The 21,255-nt window shown below is 32.4% G+C and overlaps 1 protein-coding gene across 3 annotated transcripts in view; it reads right to left on the reverse strand.

The window, feature by feature from the left end:
- LOC134833691 (baculoviral IAP repeat-containing protein 6) overlaps positions 1–17,188 on the reverse strand; it is a 32,235-nt gene extending 15,047 nt beyond the window's left edge. For 2 of the 3 annotated variants that reach the window (XM_063848105.1, XM_063848104.1), the window contains exons 1-8: positions 17,012–17,188; positions 16,580–16,775; positions 13,913–16,511; positions 13,079–13,302; positions 12,047–12,268; positions 11,740–11,895; positions 8,373–9,931; positions 5,626–7,290 (exon numbers count right to left, since the gene is read on the reverse strand). In XM_063848105.1, coding sequence (XP_063704175.1) covers positions 5,626–7,290; positions 8,373–9,931; positions 11,740–11,895; positions 12,047–12,268; positions 13,079–13,302; positions 13,913–16,511; positions 16,580–16,751 — 6,597 coding nt within the window. In that variant the 5' untranslated portion in view covers positions 16,752–16,775; positions 17,012–17,188. The remainder of the gene's footprint in view (positions 1–5,625; positions 7,291–8,372; positions 9,932–11,739; positions 11,896–12,046; positions 12,269–13,078; positions 13,303–13,912; positions 16,512–16,579; positions 16,776–17,011) is intronic. The other variant, XM_063848106.1, reaches the window with a different exon arrangement.
- Between the last annotated feature and the right edge of the window lie 4,067 nt (positions 17,189–21,255).

Consider the following 21,255-nt stretch of genomic DNA (forward strand, 5'->3'; position numbering starts at 1 on the left):
TGAAACAAAATTTTCAGCTCTTGAAATAAAATTTTTGTAGTATATGTTCCTACTTTGTTTTTACAGCACAAAAAGGGCCCATTTTGTGAAACGCCGGCCTAAAAACATCGAAAAATTGTCAGAATCAAAGACGGTAAGGTGCTAAACGACAGTAAACATTCCAAATAATTCGAATTGAGGCAAAGAATCTCCCGACTTGAACAAAAAAATCTGGGGCCCAGGTCTCAAAGTTGGGGAAAATGACAAAAGCATGGCTTTTTTTGAGCAAAAAAGTATCCTTATTTTTATAGAGAAATTTTTTAAAAAAATTTTTTTTTTTCATTTTTTTTTTTAACACCTTTAAATTTGTTCGAAAACGCAAAATTTAGAAAAAGTCCAAAACAAAAGTTGTTTCTAACATCAAAACCTTTTTTGAGACAGCTTCTTGAAATTTTTTTTTGGATTTTTTTTTTTTTTGGCCTGTACATCGAAAACTTTAGAAAAAGTCCAAAACAAAAGTTGTTTCTAACATCAAAACCTTCATTTTGAGACGGAGAACCGTGATCTAGCTTAATTTTGAAAAATTATGTGAGCCCTCATAATAAGAGGATTTTGACTTAAATTTTTTTTAATCAATTTTTTTCGCTAACATCTTTAAATGGCTCCTGTACATCGAAAACGCAAAATTTAGAAAAAGTCCAAAACAAAAGTTGTTTCTAACATCAAAACCTTCATTTTGAGACGGAGAACCGTGATCTAGCTTAATTTTGAAAAATCGGTATGTGAGCCCTCATAATAAGAGGATTTTGACTTAAATTTTTTTTAATCAATTTTTTTCGCTAACATCTTTAAATGGCTCCTGTACATCGAAAACGCAAAATTTAGAAAAAGTCCAAAACAAAAGTTGTTTCTAACATCAAAACCTTCATTTTGAGACGGAGAACCGTGATCTAGCTTAATTTTGAAAAATCGGTATGTGAGCCCTCATAATAAGAGGATTTTGACTTAAATTTTTTTTAATCAATTTTTTTCGCTAACATCTTTAAATGGCTCCTGTACATCGAAAACGCAAAATTTAGAAAAAGTCCAAAACAAAAGTTGTTTCTAACATCAAAACCTTCATTTTGAGACGGAGAACCGTGATCTAGCTTAATTTTGAAAAATCGGTATGTGAGCCCTCATAATAAGAGGATTTTGACTTAAATTTTTTTTAATCAATTTTTTTCGCTAACATCTTTAAATGGCTCCTGTACATCGAAAACGCAAAATTTAGAAAAAGTCCAAAACAAAAGTTGTTTCTAACATCAAAACCTTCATTTTGAGACGGAGAACCGTGATCTAGCTTAATTTTGAAAAATCGGTATGTGAGCCCTCATAATAAGAGGATTTTGACTTAAATTTTTTTTAATCAATTTTTTTCGCTAACATCTTTAAATGGCTCCTGTACATCGAAAACGCAAAATTTAGAAAAAGTCCAAAACAAAAGTTGTTTCTAACATCAAAACCTTCATTTTGAGACGGAGAACCGTGATCTAGCTTAATTTTGAAAAATCGGTATGTGAGCCCTCATAATAAGAGGATTTTGACTTAATTTTTTTTCGCTAACATCTTTAAATGGCTCCTGTACATCGAAAACGCAAAATTTAGAAAAAGTCCAAAACAAAAGTTGTTTCTAACATCAAAACCTTCATTTTGAGACGGAGAACCGTGATCTAGCTTAATTTTGAAAAATCGGTATGTGAGCCCTCATAATAAGAGGATTTTGACTTAAATTTTTTTTAATCAATTTTTTTCGCTAACATCTTTAAATGGCTCCTGTACATCGAAAACGCAAAATTTAGAAAAAGTCCAAAACAAAAGTTGTTTCTAACATCAAAACCTTCATTTTGAGACGGAGAACCGTGATCTAGCTTAATTTTGAAAAATCGGTATGTGAGCCCTCATAATAAGAGGATTTTGACTTAAATTTTTTTTAATCAATTTTTTTCGCTAACATCTTTAAATGGCTCCTGTACATCGAAAACGCAAAATTTAGAAAAAGTCCAAAACAAAAGTTGTTTCTAACATCAAAACCTTCATTTTGAGACGGAGAACCGTGATCTAGCTTAATTTTGAAAAATCGGTATGTGAGCCCTCATAATAAGAGGATTTTGACTTAAATTTTTTTCGCTAACATCTTTAAATGGCTCCTGTACATCGAAAACGCAAAATTTAGAAAAAGTCCAAAACAAAAGTTGTTTCTAACATCAAAACCTTCATTTTGAGACGGAGAACCGTGATCTAGCTTAATTTTGAAAAATCGGTATGTGAGCCCTCATAATAAGAGGATTTTGACTTAAATTTTTTTTAATCAATTTTTTTCGCTAACATCTTTAAATGGCTCCTGTACATCGAAAACGCAAAATTTAGAAAAAGTCCAAAACAAAAGTTGTTTCTAACATCAAAACCTTCATTTTGAGACGGAGAACCGTGATCTAGCTTAATTTTGAAAAATCGGTATGTGAGCCCTCATAATAAGAGGATTTTGACTTAAATTTTTTTTAATCAATTTTTTTCGCTAACATCTTTAAATGGCTCCTGTACATCGAAAACGCAAAATTTAGAAAAAGTCCAAAACAAAAGTTGTTTCTAACATCAAAACCTTCATTTTGAGACGGAGAACCGTGATCTAGCTTAATTTTGAAAAATCGGTATGTGAGCCCTCATAATAAGAGGATTTTGACTTAAATTTTTTTCGCTAACATCTTTAAATGGCTCCTGTACATCGAAAACGCAAAATTTAGAAAAAGTCCAAAACAAAAGTTGTTTCTAACATCAAAACCTTCATTTTGAGACGGAGAACCGTGATCTAGCTTAATTTTGAAAAATCGGTATGTGAGCCCTCATAATAAGAGGATTTTGACTTAAATTTTTTTTAATCAATTTTTTTCGCTAACATCTTTAAATGGCTCCTGTACATCGAAAACGCAAAATTTAGAAAAAGTCCAAAACAAAAGTTGTTTCTAACATCAAAACCTTCATTTTGAGACGGAGAACCGTGATCTAGCTTAATTTTGAAAAATCGGTATGTGAGCCCTCATAATAAGAGGATTTTGACTTAAATTTTTTTCGCTAACATCTTTAAATGGCTCCTGTACATCGAAAACGCAAAATTTAGAAAAAGTCCAAAACAAAAGTTGTTTCTAACATCAAAACCTTCATTTTGAGACGGAGAACCGTGATCTAGCTTAATTTTGAAAAATCGGTATGTGAGCCCTCATAATAAGAGGATTTTGACTTAAATTTTTTTTCATCGCTAACATCTTTAAATGGCTCCTGTACATCGAAAACGCAAAATTTAGAAAAAGTCCAAAACAAAAGTTGTTTCTAACATCAAAACCTTCATTTTGAGACGGAGAACCGTGATCTAGCTTAATTTTGAAAAATCGGTATGTGAGCCCTCATAATAAGAGGATTTTGACTTAAATTTTTTTCAATTTTTTTCGCTAACATCTTTAAATGGCTCCTGTACATCGAAAACGCAAAATTTAGAAAAAGTCCAAAACAAAAGTTGTTTCTAACATCAAAACCTTCATTTTGAGACGGAGAACCGTGATCTAGCTTAATTTTGAAAAATCGGTATGTGAGCCCTCATAATAAGAGGATTTTGACTTAAATTTTTTTAATCAATTTTTTTCGCTAACATCTTTAAATGGCTCCTGTACATCGAAAACGCAAAATTTAGAAAAAGTCCAAAACAAAAGTTGTTTCTAACATCAAAACCTTCATTTTGAGACGGAGAACCGTGATCTAGCTTAATTTTGAAAAATCGGTATGTGAGCCCTCATAATAAGAGGATTTTGACTTCAATTTTTTTCGCTAACATCTTTAAATGGCTCCTGTACATCGAAAACGCAAAATTTAGAAAAAGTCCAAAACAAAAGTTGTTTCTAACATCAAAACCTTCATTTTGAGACGGAGAACCGTGATCTAGCTTAATTTTGAAAAATCGGTATGTGAGCCCTCATAATAAGAGGATTTTGACTTAAATTTTTTTCGCTAACATCTTTAAATGGCTCCTGTACATCGAAAACGCAAAATTTAGAAAAAGTCCAAAACAAAAGTTGTTTCTAACATCAAAACCTTCATTTTGAGACGGAGAACCGTGATCTAGCTTAATTTTGAAAAATCGGTATGTGAGCCCTCATAATAAGAGGATTTTGACTTAAATTTTTTTCGCTAACATCTTTAAATGGCTCCTGTACATCGAAAACGCAAAATTTAGAAAAAGTCCAAAACAAAAGTTGTTTCTAACATCAAAACCTTCATTTTGAGACGGAGAACCGTGATCTAGCTTAATTTTGAAAAATCGGTATGTGAGCCCTCATAATAAGAGGATTTTGACTTAAAATTTTTTTCGCTAACATCTTTAAATGGCTCCTGTACATCGAAAACGCAAAATTTAGAAAAAGTCCAAAACAAAAGTTGTTTCTAACATCAAAACCTTCATTTTGAGACGGAGAACCGTGATCTAGCTTAATTTTGAAAAATCTTTTGAAACATCTTTAAATGGCTCCTGTACATCGAAAACGCAAAATTTAGAAAAAGTCCAAAACAAAAGTTGTTTCTAACATCAAAACCTTCATTTTGAGACGGAGAACCGTGATCTAGCTTAATTTTGAAAAATCGGTATGTGAGCCCTCATAATAAGAGGATTTTGACTTAAATTTTTTTTAATCAATTTTTTTCGCTAACATCTTTAAATGGCTCCTGTACATCGAAAACGCAAAATTTAGAAAAAGTCCAAAACAAAAGTTGTTTCTAACATCAAAACCTTCATTTTGAGACGGAGAACCGTGATCTAGCTTAATTTTGAAAAATCGGTATGTGAGCCCTCATAATAAGAGGATTTTGACTTAAATTTTTTTCGCTAACATCTTTAAATGGCTCCTGTACATCGAAAACGCAAAATTTAGAAAAAGTCCAAAACAAAAGTTGTTTCTAACATCAAAACCTTCATTTTGAGACGGAGAACCGTGATCTAGCTTAATTTTGAAAAATCGGTATGTGAGCCCTCATAATAAGAGGATTTTGACTTAAATTTTTTTAATCAATTTTTTTCGCTAACATCTTTAAATGGCTCCTGTACATCGAAAACGCAAAATTTAGAAAAAGTCCAAAACAAAAGTTGTTTCTAACATCAAAACCTTCATTTTGAGACGGAGAACCGTGATTTAGCTTAATTTTGAAAAATCGGTATGTGAGCCCTCATAATAAGAGGATTTTGACTTAAATTTTTTTCGCTAACATCTTTAAATGGCTCCTGTACATCGAAAACGCAAAATTTAGAAAAAGTCCAAAACAAAAGTTGTTTCTAACATCAAAACCTTCATTTTGAGACGGAGAACCGTGATCTAGCTTAATTTTGAAAAATCGGTATGTGAGCCCTCATAATAAGAGGATTTTGACTTAAATTTTTTTTAATCAATTGACTCGGTACACAAACGGGTTATGTAACAAACATATACTACAATTCGAATTTGCTTAGCTAATTCAAGGTACTTAGCTCTTGAAATAAACTTTTAGCTCTTGAAATTAGATTTTTAGCTCTTGAAATGAAATTTTGAAATCTTGAAATGAAAACTTGTAAAAGTAAAAATCACTCACCTTGCACGTCAAAAGGAACAAATCCATGTTGCACGTAAAATCCATATTCAAAATCAATCCAATCAATCCCCGAATAACGACAATAATATTCTGCGTCTTAATCGTCTTGAGTCCTTTATCAAAAACGGTGTCTGTATCCACTGGCACGTCATTCGAGCTTTGCGTCGAAGTACTTTGAAAAGCCCGTGACGACTCAGCTTGCGCCCTCAGCTGTTTCTTCGTCGTAATTTCATTGAAATAATCCCCGAAAGACTGCAATTTGCCCTTCATCGAGTTCTTCAGCTTGACCAAGTGATCCGCTTGCTGCTTGATCGTCAACATGTCGCCATTCCCAACGAGATTCAGCGCATCCGAGATGTAATATTTCTCGGGCAAGTGACTCGTTGACGCAGTTTTGTTCTGAATGTATCGCTTTTTAAACGATCTCGAAAAGGTCCTTGCGTTATTGTTGCACATCGAAAGCCGTGACTTTGCCATGTCGCCTTCGCCTGACATAAAATCCCACCGATAGGTGGCGGTGTCTTTTTTCTCGTTCCCATCGTCAGAGCAAACGGACAAAAAGAGCAACAGCCAACTGAGCTGCGTGAGATCCGTATTTGGCCAAATTCCGAGTCCAGCATCGACGGAAGTCGACAGCGGAACGAGAAGTTGGGCGATTGCCTTGAGAATGGAATCGATGACGCGCGTTCGTGAAACGCCCATCGAGATACTTTTGCGCCCGAGATACGTCAGCAGGAAGAAAATTCGATCTTGCGGGAAAATTTGCGTATTTTTGCTGGAAAATAACTTGTTGAAGCAGCTTGCCATGAAATCGCCCCACCATGGTTGCGATCCGCAGAGACGGACGAGCAATGAACACGTCGCCAATTGCGTGTGGGTGTCTCCCGAGATGATTATCGTCTCAAACAGCAAGGAACAAACGTTTTGATTCATCAGCAGCGTCAACGTGGCATCGTTCATCGCATTATTTCCATTACTGATGATGCAATGCAGCAAAATTTCGATCAAACTTTCGCTTAAAACGCGCAATTTGTCCGTGCACAACGACGAAACGTCATTTATTTCCATTTTCGGGGGCACCGGATTCACCGAAATTGACTCAATTCGATCAATTACGCGTTTAATCAAATTTAGCTGGTACTGGAAGTAGATGCACTCCTCATAAGTCGCATAAATTTTCGCATAACCCTGATTTGTGTCGTCCGTTTCGCGATTTTTATTCAAAAACGCCTGCATATGCGACATATTTGACGTTTCGTTGTTAAGGAACGGCTGTAAGTACTCGGATAACTTGCTACTGGACAAGCAATAACGGCAATGAACGTCTTCGAATAGCGCGTTAAGCACTTTTAACTGAATCGCAGTGTTGGATTTCTTGTTTTTCATGTATTTCATCACGGGATCGGCGTAACCTTCTTTCTCTACGATGACAACATGACCGAAAAAGGCGCCCATTGGGATTTTGCAACGAGTGCCTGTCATGCCGTAACGCCCGGTGAAGGTGATTTTCAAGTAGCGACAAATTGGGGGAGGTTGCAAGTCACTTAGAACGAGCGATTTGCTGCCAATGTCTTGCGAAACGACGAGACGAACGCTGTCGGCTTCTTCTTCGAAGCACCAAATGTCGATGGAAATTGATGCCAAGTCGGGGTATGCGGGAATGATCTGAAAAATTAAAGAAAAATTTTAGTTGAGTTTCGAAAAATTTTCATGAAATTTTACAAATTTGAAGAAAATTGATTTTTTTTTAATTTTTTCTCAAAAAATTGAATATTTTGTGAAGATATGTAATTTTAATTTTTTTTAAATAGAAAAACTTTCTGAATATTTTTAAGGATAAGAAATTATCCTTAATTTTTTCGAACCTTTTATAATTATTTTTTCTTTAAAAGTATTTTGTACATTTTTCCATTTTTTTTTCAAAATTGTGATTTTAAATTTTTTTTTAGTTTTACAAATTTCGTTTTGAATTTTTTTTCTGAATTTTTTTTTTTATTTTTAATAAAAATAAAATTTGACCAAAAAAAATTTTCTTACAAAAATTAAAAAAAAAGTAAAAATATAAAGATTTGCTCAAATATTTTTTTTGTTAAAATTTTTAATAAAAATAAAATTTGATCAAAAAAAACTATTAAAAAATTTTCTTACAAAAAAAAAAAAGTAAAAATATAAAGATTTGCTCAATTTTTTCATAAAAATGCAAAAAAAAATTTTCTATCTTTTATTTTGTTTTAAAATAAATTTTTATATTTTTTTATTGAAAACTTGAAAGTTTTTTTTAATTTTTTCTTAATTTTCCATTTTTTAATTTTATCAATTTCATTTAATTTTCCACATTTTTTTTTGAAAATAAAATTTTGTTTTTAATTTAATTTTAATTTTTTTTTTTCAAAATTTTTCTTTTAATAAAAAGTTCTTTTATTTTTTCTTAATTTTCCATTTTTTAATTTTATTTATTTCATTTAACTTTCAATAAAAACTTTCCAAATTTTCCTTAATATTTTCTTGCGAGCTTAAAAAAAATCTTTTAAATTAAAAATAAAATTAATATAAAAAAAAATTATAAGAAAATTTATTTTATAAAAAAATTAAAATTTAAAATTTTTCTCAATTTTTGTTAATTTTCAGATTTTTATTTTTTTTTATAATGTTTTTCTTGAAGAAATAATTTTTTATATTTTTAAAAAATTTTCATCTCAAATTTAAAAAAAAAATAAAAAATTCAAATAAATTTGTATTTTTCTTACCAAATCAGTCAACATCGTCGGTTGTCCAAAGTCCAAAATGACATAACGCCTCGCCCCCGAATGCATGCGATCCACGACAATTGTCTGCTTCGGCGGCGTACTCAATATTTTGTGCCACTGGAACGCCGTATCCTCATTCGCATTCGTTTCCTCAAAGAATTCCTGAATTTTATTCGTCAGCGATGCACTTGTCGCAGTCGTATCTTCCAAAATCGCCTCACTATTCTCATTATTAGCCGAATTATTTGTCAAAAAAACGACCCTCGGCTCTGGCGGTCCCCATTCGTCATTCGTTTCGGGCTCATTGTACCCGGACAGCACCGAGACCTCGAGATCGAACGTTTTCGCAGCTTCCTTGATGTCTTCCTTCAACTTGTGCTTCTTAATTGCCGAATAAAAAATCTTATCAACGAGAATATTTTTCACATTATTCATCATGTCGTCGTCTAAATTCTCCTTGTCGCCCGTTTCTTTCTTCGAATTGCCGCCAATTGCCATGGAAACGGCATTTTCGACGGTATTTATCGGGGTTTCGAGCATTATGTCGTCGATTATGTGACCGGATTGGACCATCGCGGAGTCCGTATTTTCCAAACGCGTCGCTTCTGACGTTCCGGTGCACACAAAATGCAAGGGTTCGACCTCTAAAGCGCCTTTAAAGTGATTTCCGATGCCTTTTCGTCGCAGTTGGAAGGGCAAAACGCGTAATTCGGACCCATCGGAGACACAAAAACTCTTGAGATCCATCGGTTGGTTGCCAACTTGGATGCCAGGCTTCGTCGCCGGCACATAAGTGTAGATCAAGTTGCTAGTTTTACTCAAATTTGGCAATTCCGCGTCAAAAAGCTCCGGTTCGAAGGGCAAACCGTACAATCCGAACCGAGATCGCAGCAATAATCCGTGCGGATTGTACCGCGTGACCATTTCGCCCGCAATTTCGACCAAAAGTTTGATGCTCTGTTCGGAAATTTCGTTTTGCGTGTCCAGCGACGAGGTGCCCGATATCAACAACGTGAACCAACGCAAAGCGCCCGCATGTTCGCATCGCGTAATGTGCGGCAAAGCATTCACAATCGCCATTTTGAGGCGTTCCTCGAACGTTTGACAAATATCGGCATGCAGCAAGTTTTGGGCGCCATCCAGACTCGCGAGAATCAGTTTGGAGCACTTATGGGCGATACTGCGATCGTTCAAAACCATGCAATTTTTCACCAATTCCTGTAAATTGTCGCCGATAATCATGGCGCACTCGTTTTGTTGCTCGTTCGGGTCTAGCGCGGCGCTGTTGGCGTTCTTGGCGGCATTTTTCGCACTCCATTTGCACATTGTCGGCAACGGGGAACGATATCGTGTGAGGCGGATAACGGTGATCCAGTTCAAAATGTCGAAAGCGAGGTTTTGCATCAACAGCTTGCCGTCGCACGCTACGATTTTAAGTAAATTGTCCAGCAATTGGTTCGATTCGAGCATCACGAGACGCTGAATTCGCTCGTTCGGCACCTTGTGAATGTGTTTCGCGGCACGAACGGTGATCGAGATTTCATGGAGCCAGTCGCAACCTGAAAAAAATTAAAAAATTTCATAAAAATTGATGAAAAAAATTTTTTTTTTTTTTTTGACAAAAAAGCGATTTTTTGGTCATGAAAAGATTAAAATTTTATAAAAAAATTTTTTTGGTTCATTAAAAGATGAAAAAATTAAAAAATTTCATTAAAATTTGGTGAAAAAAAAATTTCTGACAAAAAAACAATTTTTCGGTTCATTAAGAGATGAAAAAATTAAAAAATTTCATAAAAATTTTATGAAAAGAAAATTTTGTGGTTTATGAAAATATGAAAAAAAATAATATTTCAATGAAATTTGATCAAAAAAAAATTTTTTGATTCATGAAAAGATGAAAAAAATTAAAATTTCATTGAATTTTGATAAAAAAAATTTTTTTTTTTTTTTGGTTCATAAAAAAAAAATTAAAAATTTTCATAAAAATTTGATGAAAAAAAAATTTTTTTATAGAAAAGCAAAATTTTGATTCATGAAAAGATGAAAAATTTTATAAAAAAAATTTTTTTAACAGAATTTTTTTTTTTATTTTTGTTCATGGGAAATAAAAATAGTTTAAAATTTTATTAAAATTGATGAATAAAATTTTTTAATTGAAAAGCGATTTTTTTTCAATTTCAAGAAAAATTGATAGAAAAAAATTATTTCGAATAAAAAAGGGATCTATCCTGTTAATAAAAAGATAAAAAATTCTTAAAATTTTAAGATTTTCTTTTTTTTGATGACAGAAAAAGTTACTTTTATGTTCATCAAGTTTTCTTGACAATTTCTTAAAAAATTATGAAAATACACCAAAAATCGGTAGTTTTTGATGAAATTTTTAACTTTTTTTATATATTTTGCCCCATTGGATTTTCGAATATAAAATGGGGCATCGGACAAAACTAGTTTCATTTGGAGCGGCCTTAATAAAAAAAAAAAATTTAACAAAAAATCGATTTTTGGTCTCATTTTGGTTCAAGAAAAGATGAAAAAATTCATAAAATTTTTATGAAATTTTTTTTTGACAGAAAATTGATTTTTCGGTTCATTAGGAAATAAAAATATTTAAAATTTCAAGAAAAATTGATGAAAAAAATTTTATTTTTAGAAAAAGAAATTTTTCGATTATAAAAAAACGAAAATATTTGAAATTTCATTAAAATTCAAAGAAAAAAAAATATTTTGGATCATAAAGCGATCTTTCTGTTCCTAAAAAGATAAAAAATTTTCAGAAATTTTTTTTCTATTTGATGAAAGAAAAATCTTTTTATGTTCATCAAGTTGAAAAATTTAAAAAAAATTTTTTAAGATTTGATAAAAAATTTTTTTTTGAACAAAAATCGATTTTACGATCATAAAAAAATGTAAAAAAATTGATGTAAAGATGAAAAATTTCATGAAATTTTTTTTTTTTACAGAAAACTGAATTTTTAGTTCATGAAAAGATGGAAAAAAATAAAATTTGATGAAAAAATTTTTTTCGAAAGAAAACTAAATTTTTTTTGTTCATGAAAAAAATGAAAAATTGAGAAAAAAAATTCAATTCATGAAAAGTTGAAAAAAAATTAAAATTTCATTTATTTATTAAAAAAAAAATATTTTGAGCAAAAAAGGGAAAAGGATAAAAAGTTTGAGAATTTTTAAAAATTACTTTTATGTTCATCAAATATTAAAATTTGATAAAAAAAAATTTCTTTTGAACAAAAAATCGACTTTTGGTTCATGAAAAGATGAAAAACAAACTAAATTTTGATGAAATTTTTTTTTTTTCATAGAAAAGCGATGAAAAAATGAAGAAAAATGAGTTAACAGAAAAAAAACGTACCTGTGTAAAAGTTATTAGTACGTGGCTTGGATGAATAAAATGAGATGCGATCTTTTCCAATAAAATTAACTGGTTGCGATGATGATGCTTGTGCTGAGCTCGAATTTTGAAATGATGTTAACAGGATACTTGTTAAACCTTTTCTTTTAACAGGCACTACAGAGATTTTTTTTTGCGTATGAAATTAAACAAAAAAGACACGAACATGTGAATTTTGTAAATTTTGGGATGAGTTAAATGGCGAAAATGTGAAGCAAAAAGCGGGAAAAGATGAAAAGCATGCGATGAAAGACGAATTCGAACTCACCTCGAGTCTTGCCTTGACCATCTTTTGACATGTCGGCGACAGTTTTGATGTGCAACAAAAAGTTGCGTCCCTTGGTTTTGAGCAATTTGGGGCTAGTTAGGGTCACGACGCCTCCTTGCTCGCTGAGATCCATGCACGACGACAGCTCGATGGGACCGACGAGGATGTCGGCGCTGCGTGCTTGAAGGAACTCTTCGCTGAGAACGGGATTTTCGCAGGATTCTGAAATATAAATTGAAGCAATTTGGTTAAATTTTGAAGGTAAAAGAAAAAAAATTTACAAAAAATTTAGTAATTTGACAAAATTTTTTGAAAAAAATAATTTTTATTTCTAAATGTTTTTAAAATGGTTTTTTACTAATTCAAACTGAACCACGTGATAAATAAATTTGATTTTTACTAAAAACCATGAAAATTTTGTGAAAAAACTTTAAATACTGATAATTTTAGTTTTTAATAAAAATTTCATAAACGTCAATTCAAAATTTGACGGTTAAAAATTTGAACCTTTTCACTAATTCAAACCTTAAAAATATTTTTTTTTTTTAATTTTGCACAATATTCATAAAAACTTGTTCAACAGAATCTTGATTTTCTAAAAAAATTAATAATTTTTTTGAAACCTATTGGTTTAAAATTAATTGAAAATTTGAAAATCGCTTTTTGCTAATTCAAACCTTTTTTTTTAAATCGAAAATATATTGATATTTGACTCAAAATTTGTAAATATTTATCAATTTTTGGCAAAATCAGCCAAAATTCTTCAAAAAATCATCCCAAAGATTTAAAAAATTGCAATTTTCTAATATTTTTCTATTTTAAAATTTTTCTGATATTTACTTGAAATTTATCAAAAGAAAAAGTTAAAATTAATCTTGAAATCTTATTCAAATTATTTGACGTAAATTCGAAAATGTCAATTCAAAAACTGACAGTTGTAAAATTTGAAAATCGCTTTTACGCTAATTCAACTTTTAAAAAAATTACGAAATTTCAGAAAAATTTCCCTCATAAAAAAATAAAATTTCTTACCTTTACTATCGGAGCCTGATCCACCAATTTCGGTTTCATCAATTTTGCTACCGATTTTACGTCTCGAGCAAATTCCCAACGACTTTTGTTTCAGCAACGTAACTTGAATGGCTGGCGGATTCGTGCACGGTTGATATAAGGAGAACTTGAAGTCAATATGCCCGATCGTTTGTGTCACGGATTTCGGGACATTCAATTCGATGAGATGTTCATCCCAAGTCGTTCTAAAATGAAATAAAAATATTTTTTAGAAAAAAATTTAAGGAAAATTAAATTTTATTAATTTAATTAAAATTAATTTCAAATTTAATTTTTTTAAAAATATTTTAAATTTAATTTAATTAAAAATTTATTTAAAAATTAATAAATTATTAAAGTTAATTAATTAAAATTATTAATTTAAAATTATTTAATTAATTATTAATTTTTAAATAAATTTTTAATTAAATTAAATTTAAAATATTTAAAAAAAATTAATTTAAATTAATTTGAATTAAATTTTTAGGTAATTAAATTTAAATTAATTTAATTTAAAAAAAAAATTAATAATTAAAAAAAATAAATTACTTAATTGATTTATTTTAATTAATTAAATTAATTAATTTATTTTATTTTTTTTAATTAATAATTAATTAATAATTAATTTAAAAAATAATTTGATTAATTTTATTTTATTTAATTTTTAATTAATTTAATTAAAAAAATAATTTTAAATTTAAAATAAATTAAAATTTTTTTAATTTAATTTAATTTTTAATTAATTTTATAATTTTTTTTATTTTAATTTTTCTTCAATTAAAAAAATTAATTTAAAATTAAATTGTTCAAACTTACGCATCATTATGCAACCTCCATGTCCGTGTCAAATTCGAATCATCTCCGGGTCTCAAGTGATTCGGATGCCTTCGTTGCTTCTGCGCCTGAATCAATTCGCTCCAGCAACCCGGCACCTCGGCATTATATGGCAACGGCAATTCCTCAAAAAGCGTCAACGAGTACAGCACTTTCAGATCATTCAGCGTCAAATTATTCTTGTACGCGATCAATTCCGTTTCCTGCTTCGCCGCTGCCGCACCCGCTGGCGCTTGACTCGACGTCGACGGCATCGCGTCATAAATAATATTCGACTTGCTGCACCTGCCCTGCGCCTCATTCAAAATATTACACGCATCGTCATCCCGTTCATCGCTCGAATCCGCATCAAATTCATAAAAAGAGTAAAAATGCAACGATCCCTTGTCCGTACAAGCGCAAATCCGTTCGAGACTCTTGCAGTAAGTGACCGAGACGAAATTTCCCGTGTCAACTCGCGCCTCCGAAATGGTCTTCAGTGACGATAGTGAGATAATTTTCAAGCTGCCATCAACACAGGTCATCGCAAAAATGCCATTTTCCGTGTCGGGACCCTCAAAAACGCGTCGTTTCCCCTCGTACTTGGGCAACATGCAAAATTCCAGCGGCGAATCGCGTTCCTCGAGAATTCTAACGCAAACGGGCACCTCATCCAGCATCCCGTTGTCCTCGATGGAGTACAAAATAAGCTGCACATGCGACGTATCCTTCGTGGCGACACAATCTGTGTCCATGACGTCATCCGCGAAGGCTGTTCCCTCGAATTGGGTGCAACGCCGAAGCACTACGAGCAGGAATTTCGCATCGCACGACGGAATTATCTCGTCAATTTCGTAGTCGTCCGACAGGAATGGCACAACAGTGACAAATTGCACGGGAACTGACGTCATTTGATGACCCGCAGCGACGGAATGTGACGAAAGAACCTTTTCCGCGGGACTTTTTTCCGTATTTTCCACCGTTGGAGTCGAGGAATTGTTATTATTTCCACTTGTCGCTGAGGAATCCGTCTGACTCCACACCCATTTGTCCATTTTATCGACATTGGCGCCCGACATGTGATTAAAAGCCTTTAATTTGCTGATTTTTTGGTCGTCGTTCTTGGCGTCGTCTGACGTTCCTTGCGTCGAAGATGTCCCCGAGACCGAATTTCCCGCCGAAAATAGGTTTTTTAACGCGATTTCGGCGATTTTGTCCGAGGACGAGGTATTATCGATGTTATCTATGTAGTCCTCGAGCAGCTGAAGTTGCTGCAAATCCGTTTCGCTTGCCAAAAATTTCATAAATTCATCGTCTTCGAAGCGTTCCTCGATCGTACTTAACGTGGATGAGGAGGATTTCTTGCTCGGATTTTGTGTGGCGTCGATTTTATTGTTGGTCGTGGGTGACGGCGACATTTCCTTGAGCTGATAAATAATTAAAAGTAATTTTTTCTCAATTTCCGGGGTTTCTTGGTCGATTTGACGCACCACAGAGACGCCAGCGATGATTTTCGACGCCAACATCTTCGCTTTGCTCGACATGGCGACGGGTTTTTTGGATGTTCCCTGCGGCGAGGCGGTTTTCGTGCTGCTTCCGCAATACGTGGCAAGCGCTGTCAGCTCAATATCGTGTTTGCCACTCGTTAAATTGAGTTTCGCATGGATCGCTTGTTGCGCATCGATCGTAAATTGGTGCACTTTTTGCGATTGCCGCTCGATATTCCACACATTTACTTCGGCGACGCGATTTCCCGTGCAAATTATGTTCGTTTGGCAGCCATTCGAGACGATGGTGAAGCGGTTCGTGGCGACGGCGGGATTTGTGGCATAAGTCACAGTCAGCGGGACATTTTGCGTGTATTCTCCTTTGACGAAGGCGCAATCTGGGGAGTGGCGTTCATGTTCGCTCCACGGTTCGTCGGTTTTTTCCCAGCAAACGAGACAAACGTTGCACGTGAAGCACATGGCACGATCCCCGCCACTTTCGCCGGGCTGATGGTAGAATCCCGCTTGCGCCATTTGGTCGGGCAGGGCCCATTTGTAGTCCATGTGAGGCCATTGCTCGAAAGTTTGACGTCGCGCCGCCTCGGAATACATGTGGAAACGTTGTACGTTGTCGCTGTCGACAACGCGGCCGCCTACGATGAGATCCGTCAGTCTTTCGTTGATCGCCGATGCGATGGCGAGCGCTGGAATTTGTCGCCCGAGACGTTTTAGGGTCAAAGCGACGCTGCTGGCGACCATTTTTAAGCTCGAATGCGGCAGTTCGAGGCAAATTGTCTCCCAACGCTGCGCTTTTATGCCTTTTTTGTTGTTTTGACGCGCTTCTTCGATCTTTAGAACGAGCTCGTTCGTGACATCGGCGGTATTTTCCAAGCCTTGCTGCTCGAGACTTTGAATACTTTGCAAAAATAACATCGCCTCCGACAACAAAAGCTCCAGACGGATCGTGTCATCGGCTTGCGTGATCGGCGTTTGGAGGATTGTATCGAGCAAAAGTACGCCATTGTAGTCGCCGCGCAATCCCAAAGTGGCGTTATTCCAAAAAAGGACTTTTTCCTGTTCCGGCAAGAATTTCGCCTTCGGAAGTTGATTGTCCACTGCAAGAAAAAAATTTAAAAAAAAATTTTACAGCTGTTTTCGGAAAAAAAACAAAGAAATTCCTCACCAAGTAACGAGCACGAATGCAAAATCAGGCCCGAATTGACGTCGAGCACCTTGACATCGCCCGTTTTCGTGAACAGCAGGATCACGTTCAAGCTCGGATGGTAAATTATGTGGCATGTGTCCTCGGATACGTTCAAATAGTCATCTTCTTTTAAATATTTCGCGTCAGCCATGTTGTTGAGAAAATTGATACTCTCCTGTACGGGTCGCGTGCACGCATACGGGGTACATGAAAAAAAGAACAAAAATTTTCTTTGAGCAATTTTATCAATTTAAACGGGATTTTTGGCAATTTTTCACTTTTACACGGCGAGAAAAACCTTCAAATGACGCCTTTTTCGGTAAATCATCGGGCAGCGTGGCGATTTTCGGCGGAAAATTCACTTTTCCAAATGTACCACGCAGTTCCGAGGCAAAGACGGACAAAACTCACCTATGAATTTGCACGCGTTCGGCAATAATTCATCTTTTTCCGGTAAAACTTTTTGCGAATTTGCGTAAAGTGCACACACGTACACGCGATTTTTGTGGTAATTTTTTTAGCAGTAAAAACTGGAAAATTAGCGAAGAATTTTTTTTATTTGAAATGAAGCTGTGTCTCTCTTCCAAAATAGTCGATTTTTTGACGTTTATCACTTGGGGTCGTCTCAAAATGCAAGGTGACGTGTTCCGCGGAAAACAAATTTTTGGCGAAATTTTGGGGGTTCGGCGACGATGGAGAACAGTAGGAAATTTTTTGGCGGACCTGTAAGCTTCGTTCTACCAGAGGTCTGTGAATTAAGGAAATAAAAAAAAATTAAAAATTTGCAGAATTCAATAATCTTGAATTTGAAGTAAAAATGATTCAGATTATTTGAAAAATTTCAACTTTTTTGTTTTATAAAGGCCTTTTTTTATTAAATTTCTTAATTTTGTTAATAGTGATAAATTTTTCGAGTAAATTTTCAACCATTTTTTGATCGTTTTGAAGCCTAAAATTGAATAAATATTCATTCTAAAGTTGATTTCTGTTCATATTGGGTCGATATTTGACGAAACAAAAAAATCAGAGTTTGGAGGTAAAAACTCTGATTTTTTTTGCAAGTCAATTTTTGATCACTTTTAAGCCTAAAATTGAATAAATATTCATTCTAAAGTTGATTTCTGTTCATATTGGGTCGATATTTGACGAAACAAAAAAATCAGAGTTTGGAGGTAAAAACTCTGATTTTTTTTGCAAGTCAATTTTTGATCACTTTTAAGCCTAAAATTGAATAAATATTCATTCTAAAGTTGATTTTTGTTCATATTGGGTCGATATTTGACGAAACAAAAAAATCAGAGTTTGGAGGTAAAAACTCTGATTTTTTTTCAAGTCATTTTTTGATCACTTTTAAGCCTAAAATTGAATAAATATTCATTCTAAAGATGATTTTTGTTCATATTGGGTCGATATTTGACGAAACAAAAAAATCAGAGTTTGGAGGTAAAAACTCTGATTTTTTTGCAAGTCAATTTTTGATCACTTTTAAGCCTAAAATTGAATAAATATTCATTCTAAAGTTGATTTTTGTTCATATTGGGTTTGGAGTTTGGAGGTAAAAACTCTGATTTTTTTTGCAAGTCAATTTTTGATCACTTTTAAGCCTAAAATTGAATAAATATTCATTCTAAAGTTGATTTTTGTTCATATTGGGTCGATATTTGACGAAACAAAAAAATCAGAGTTTGGAGGTAAAAACTCTGATTTTTTTGCAAGTCAATTTTTGATCACTTTTAAGCCTAAAATTGAATAAATATTCATTCTAAAGTTGATTTTTGTTCATATTGGGTCGATATTTGACGAAACAAAAAAATCAGAGTTTGGAGGTAAAAACTCTGATTTTTTTGCAAGTCATTTTTTGATCACTTTTAAGCCTAAAATTGAATAAATATTCATTCTAAAGATGATTTTTGTTCATATTGGGTCGATATTTGACGAAACAAAAAAATCAGAGTTTGGAGGTAAAAACTCTGATTTTTTTGCAAGTAATTTTTTGATCACTTTTAAGCCTAAAATTGAATAAATATTCATTCTAAAGATGATTTTTGTTCATATTGGGTCGATATTTGACGAAACAAAAAAATCAGAGTTTGGAGGTAAAAACTCTGATTTTTTTGCAAGTCATTTTTTGATCACTTTTAAGCCTAAAATTGAATAAATATTCATTCTAAAGTTGATTTTTGTTCATATTGGGTCGATATTTGACGAAACAAAAAAATCAGAGTTTGGAGGTAAAAACTCTGATTTTTTTGCAAGTCAATTTTTGATCACTTTTAAGCCTAAAATTGAATAAATATTCATTCTAAAGTTGATTTCTGTTCATATTGGGTCGATATTTGACGAAACAAAAAAATCAGAGTTTGGAGGTAAAAACTCTGATTTTTTTGCAAGTCAATTTTTGATCACTTTTAAGCCTAAAATTGAATAAATATTCATTCTAAAGTTGATTTTTGTTCATATTGGGTCGATATTTGACGAAACAAAAAAATCAGAGTTTGGAGGTAAAAACTCTGATTTTTTTGCAAGTCAATTTTTGATCACTTTTAAGCCTAAAATTGAATAAATATTCATTCTAAAGTTGATTTCTGTTCATATTGGGTCGATATTTGACGAAACAAAAAAATCAGAGTTTGGAGGTAAAAACTCTGATTTTTTTGCAAGTCAATTTTTGATCACTTTTAAGCCTAAAATTGAATAAATATTCATTCTAAAGTTGATTTCTGTTCATATTGGGTCGATATTTGACGAAACAAAAAAATCAGAGTTTGGAGGTAAAAACTCTGATTTTTTTGCAAGTCAATTTTTGATCACTTTTAAGCCTAAAATTGAATAAATATTCATTCTAAAGTTGATTTCTGTTCATATTGGGTCGATATTTGACGAAACAAAAAAATCAGAGTTTGGAGGTAAAAACTCTGATTTTTTTGCAAGTCAATTTTTGATCACTTTTAAGCCTAAAATTGAATAAATATTCATTCTAAAGTTGATTTCTGTTCATATTGGGTCGATATTTGACGAAACAAAAAAATCAGAGTTTGGAGGTAAAAACTCTGATTTTTTTGCAAGTCAATTTTTGATCACTTTTAAGCCTAAAATTGAATAAATATTCATTCTAAAGTTGATTTCTGTTCATATTGGGTCGATATTTGACGAAACAAAAAAAATCAGAGTTTGGAGGTAAACACTCTGATTTTTTTGCAAGTCAATTTTTGATCACTTTTAAGCCTAAAATTGAATAAATATTCATTCTAAAGTTGATTTCTGTTCATATTGGGTCGATATTTGACGAAACAAAAAAATCAGAGTTTGGAGGTAAAAACTCTGATTTTTTTGCAAGTCATTTTTTGATCACTTTTAAGCCTAAAATTGAATAAATATTCATTCTAAAGTTGATTTCTGTTCATATTGGGTCGATATTTGACGAAACAAAAAAATCAGAGTTTGGAGGTAAAAACTCTGATTTTTTTGCAAGTCAATTTTTGATCACTTTTAAGCCTAAAATTGAATAAATATTCATTCTAAAGTTGATTTCTGTTCATATTGGGTCGATATTTGACGAAACAAAAAAATCAGAGTTTGGAGGTAAAAACTCTGATTTTTTTGCAAGTCAATTTTTGATCACTTTTAAGCCTAAAATTGAATAAATATTCATTCTAAAGTTGATTTTTGTTCATATTGGGTCGATATTTGACGAAACAAAAAAATCAGAGTTTGGAGGTAAAAACTCTGATTTTTTTGCAAGTCAATTTTTTGATCACTTTTAAGCCTAAAATTGAATAAATATTCATTCTAAAGTTGATTTCTGTTCATATTGGGTCGATATTTGACGAAACAAAAAAATCAGAGTTTGGAGGTAAAAACTCTGATTTTTTTGCAAGTCAATTTTTGATCACTTTTAAGCCTAAAATTGAATAAATATTCATTCTAAAGTTGATTTCTGTTCATATTGGGTCGATATTTGACGAAACAAAAAAATCAGAGTTTGGAGGTAAAAACTCTGATTTTTTTGCAAGTCAATTTTTTATCACTTTTAAGCCTAAAATTGAATAAATATTCATTCTAAAGTTGATTTTTGTTCATATTGGGTCGATATTTGACGAAACAAAAAAATCAGAGTTTGGAGGTAAAAACTCTGATTTTTTTGCAAGTCAAATTTGATCACTTTTAAGCCTAAAATTGAATAAATATTCATTCTAAAGTTGATTTCTGTTCATATTGGGTCGATATTTGACGAAACAAAAAAATCAGAGTTTGGAGGTAAAAACTCTGATTTTTTTGCAAGTCAATTTTTGATCACTTTTAAGCCTAAAATTGAATAAATATTCATTCTAAAGTTGATTTCTGTTCATATTGGGTCGAAATTTGATGAAACAAAAAAATCAGAGTTTGGAGGTTCAAACTCTGATTTTTTTGTAAGTCAATTTTTGATCACTTTTAAGCCTAAAATTGAATAAATATTCATTCTAAAGTTGATTTTTGTTCATATTGGGTCGATATTTGATGAAACAAAAAAATCAGAGTTTGGAGGTAAAAACTCTGATTTTTTTTTTTTTCATTCTAAGATTTTTTTGCATTGATTTCTGTTCATATTGGGTCGATATTTTTTGATCAAACAAAAAAAAATCAGAAGTTGTTTGGAGGTAAAAACAGAGTTT

The sequence above is a fragment of the Culicoides brevitarsis genome, chromosome 3 (genome assembly GCF_036172545.1).
Source record: "Culicoides brevitarsis isolate CSIRO-B50_1 chromosome 3, AGI_CSIRO_Cbre_v1, whole genome shotgun sequence".
Taxonomy (NCBI): domain Eukaryota; kingdom Metazoa; phylum Arthropoda; class Insecta; order Diptera; family Ceratopogonidae; genus Culicoides; species Culicoides brevitarsis.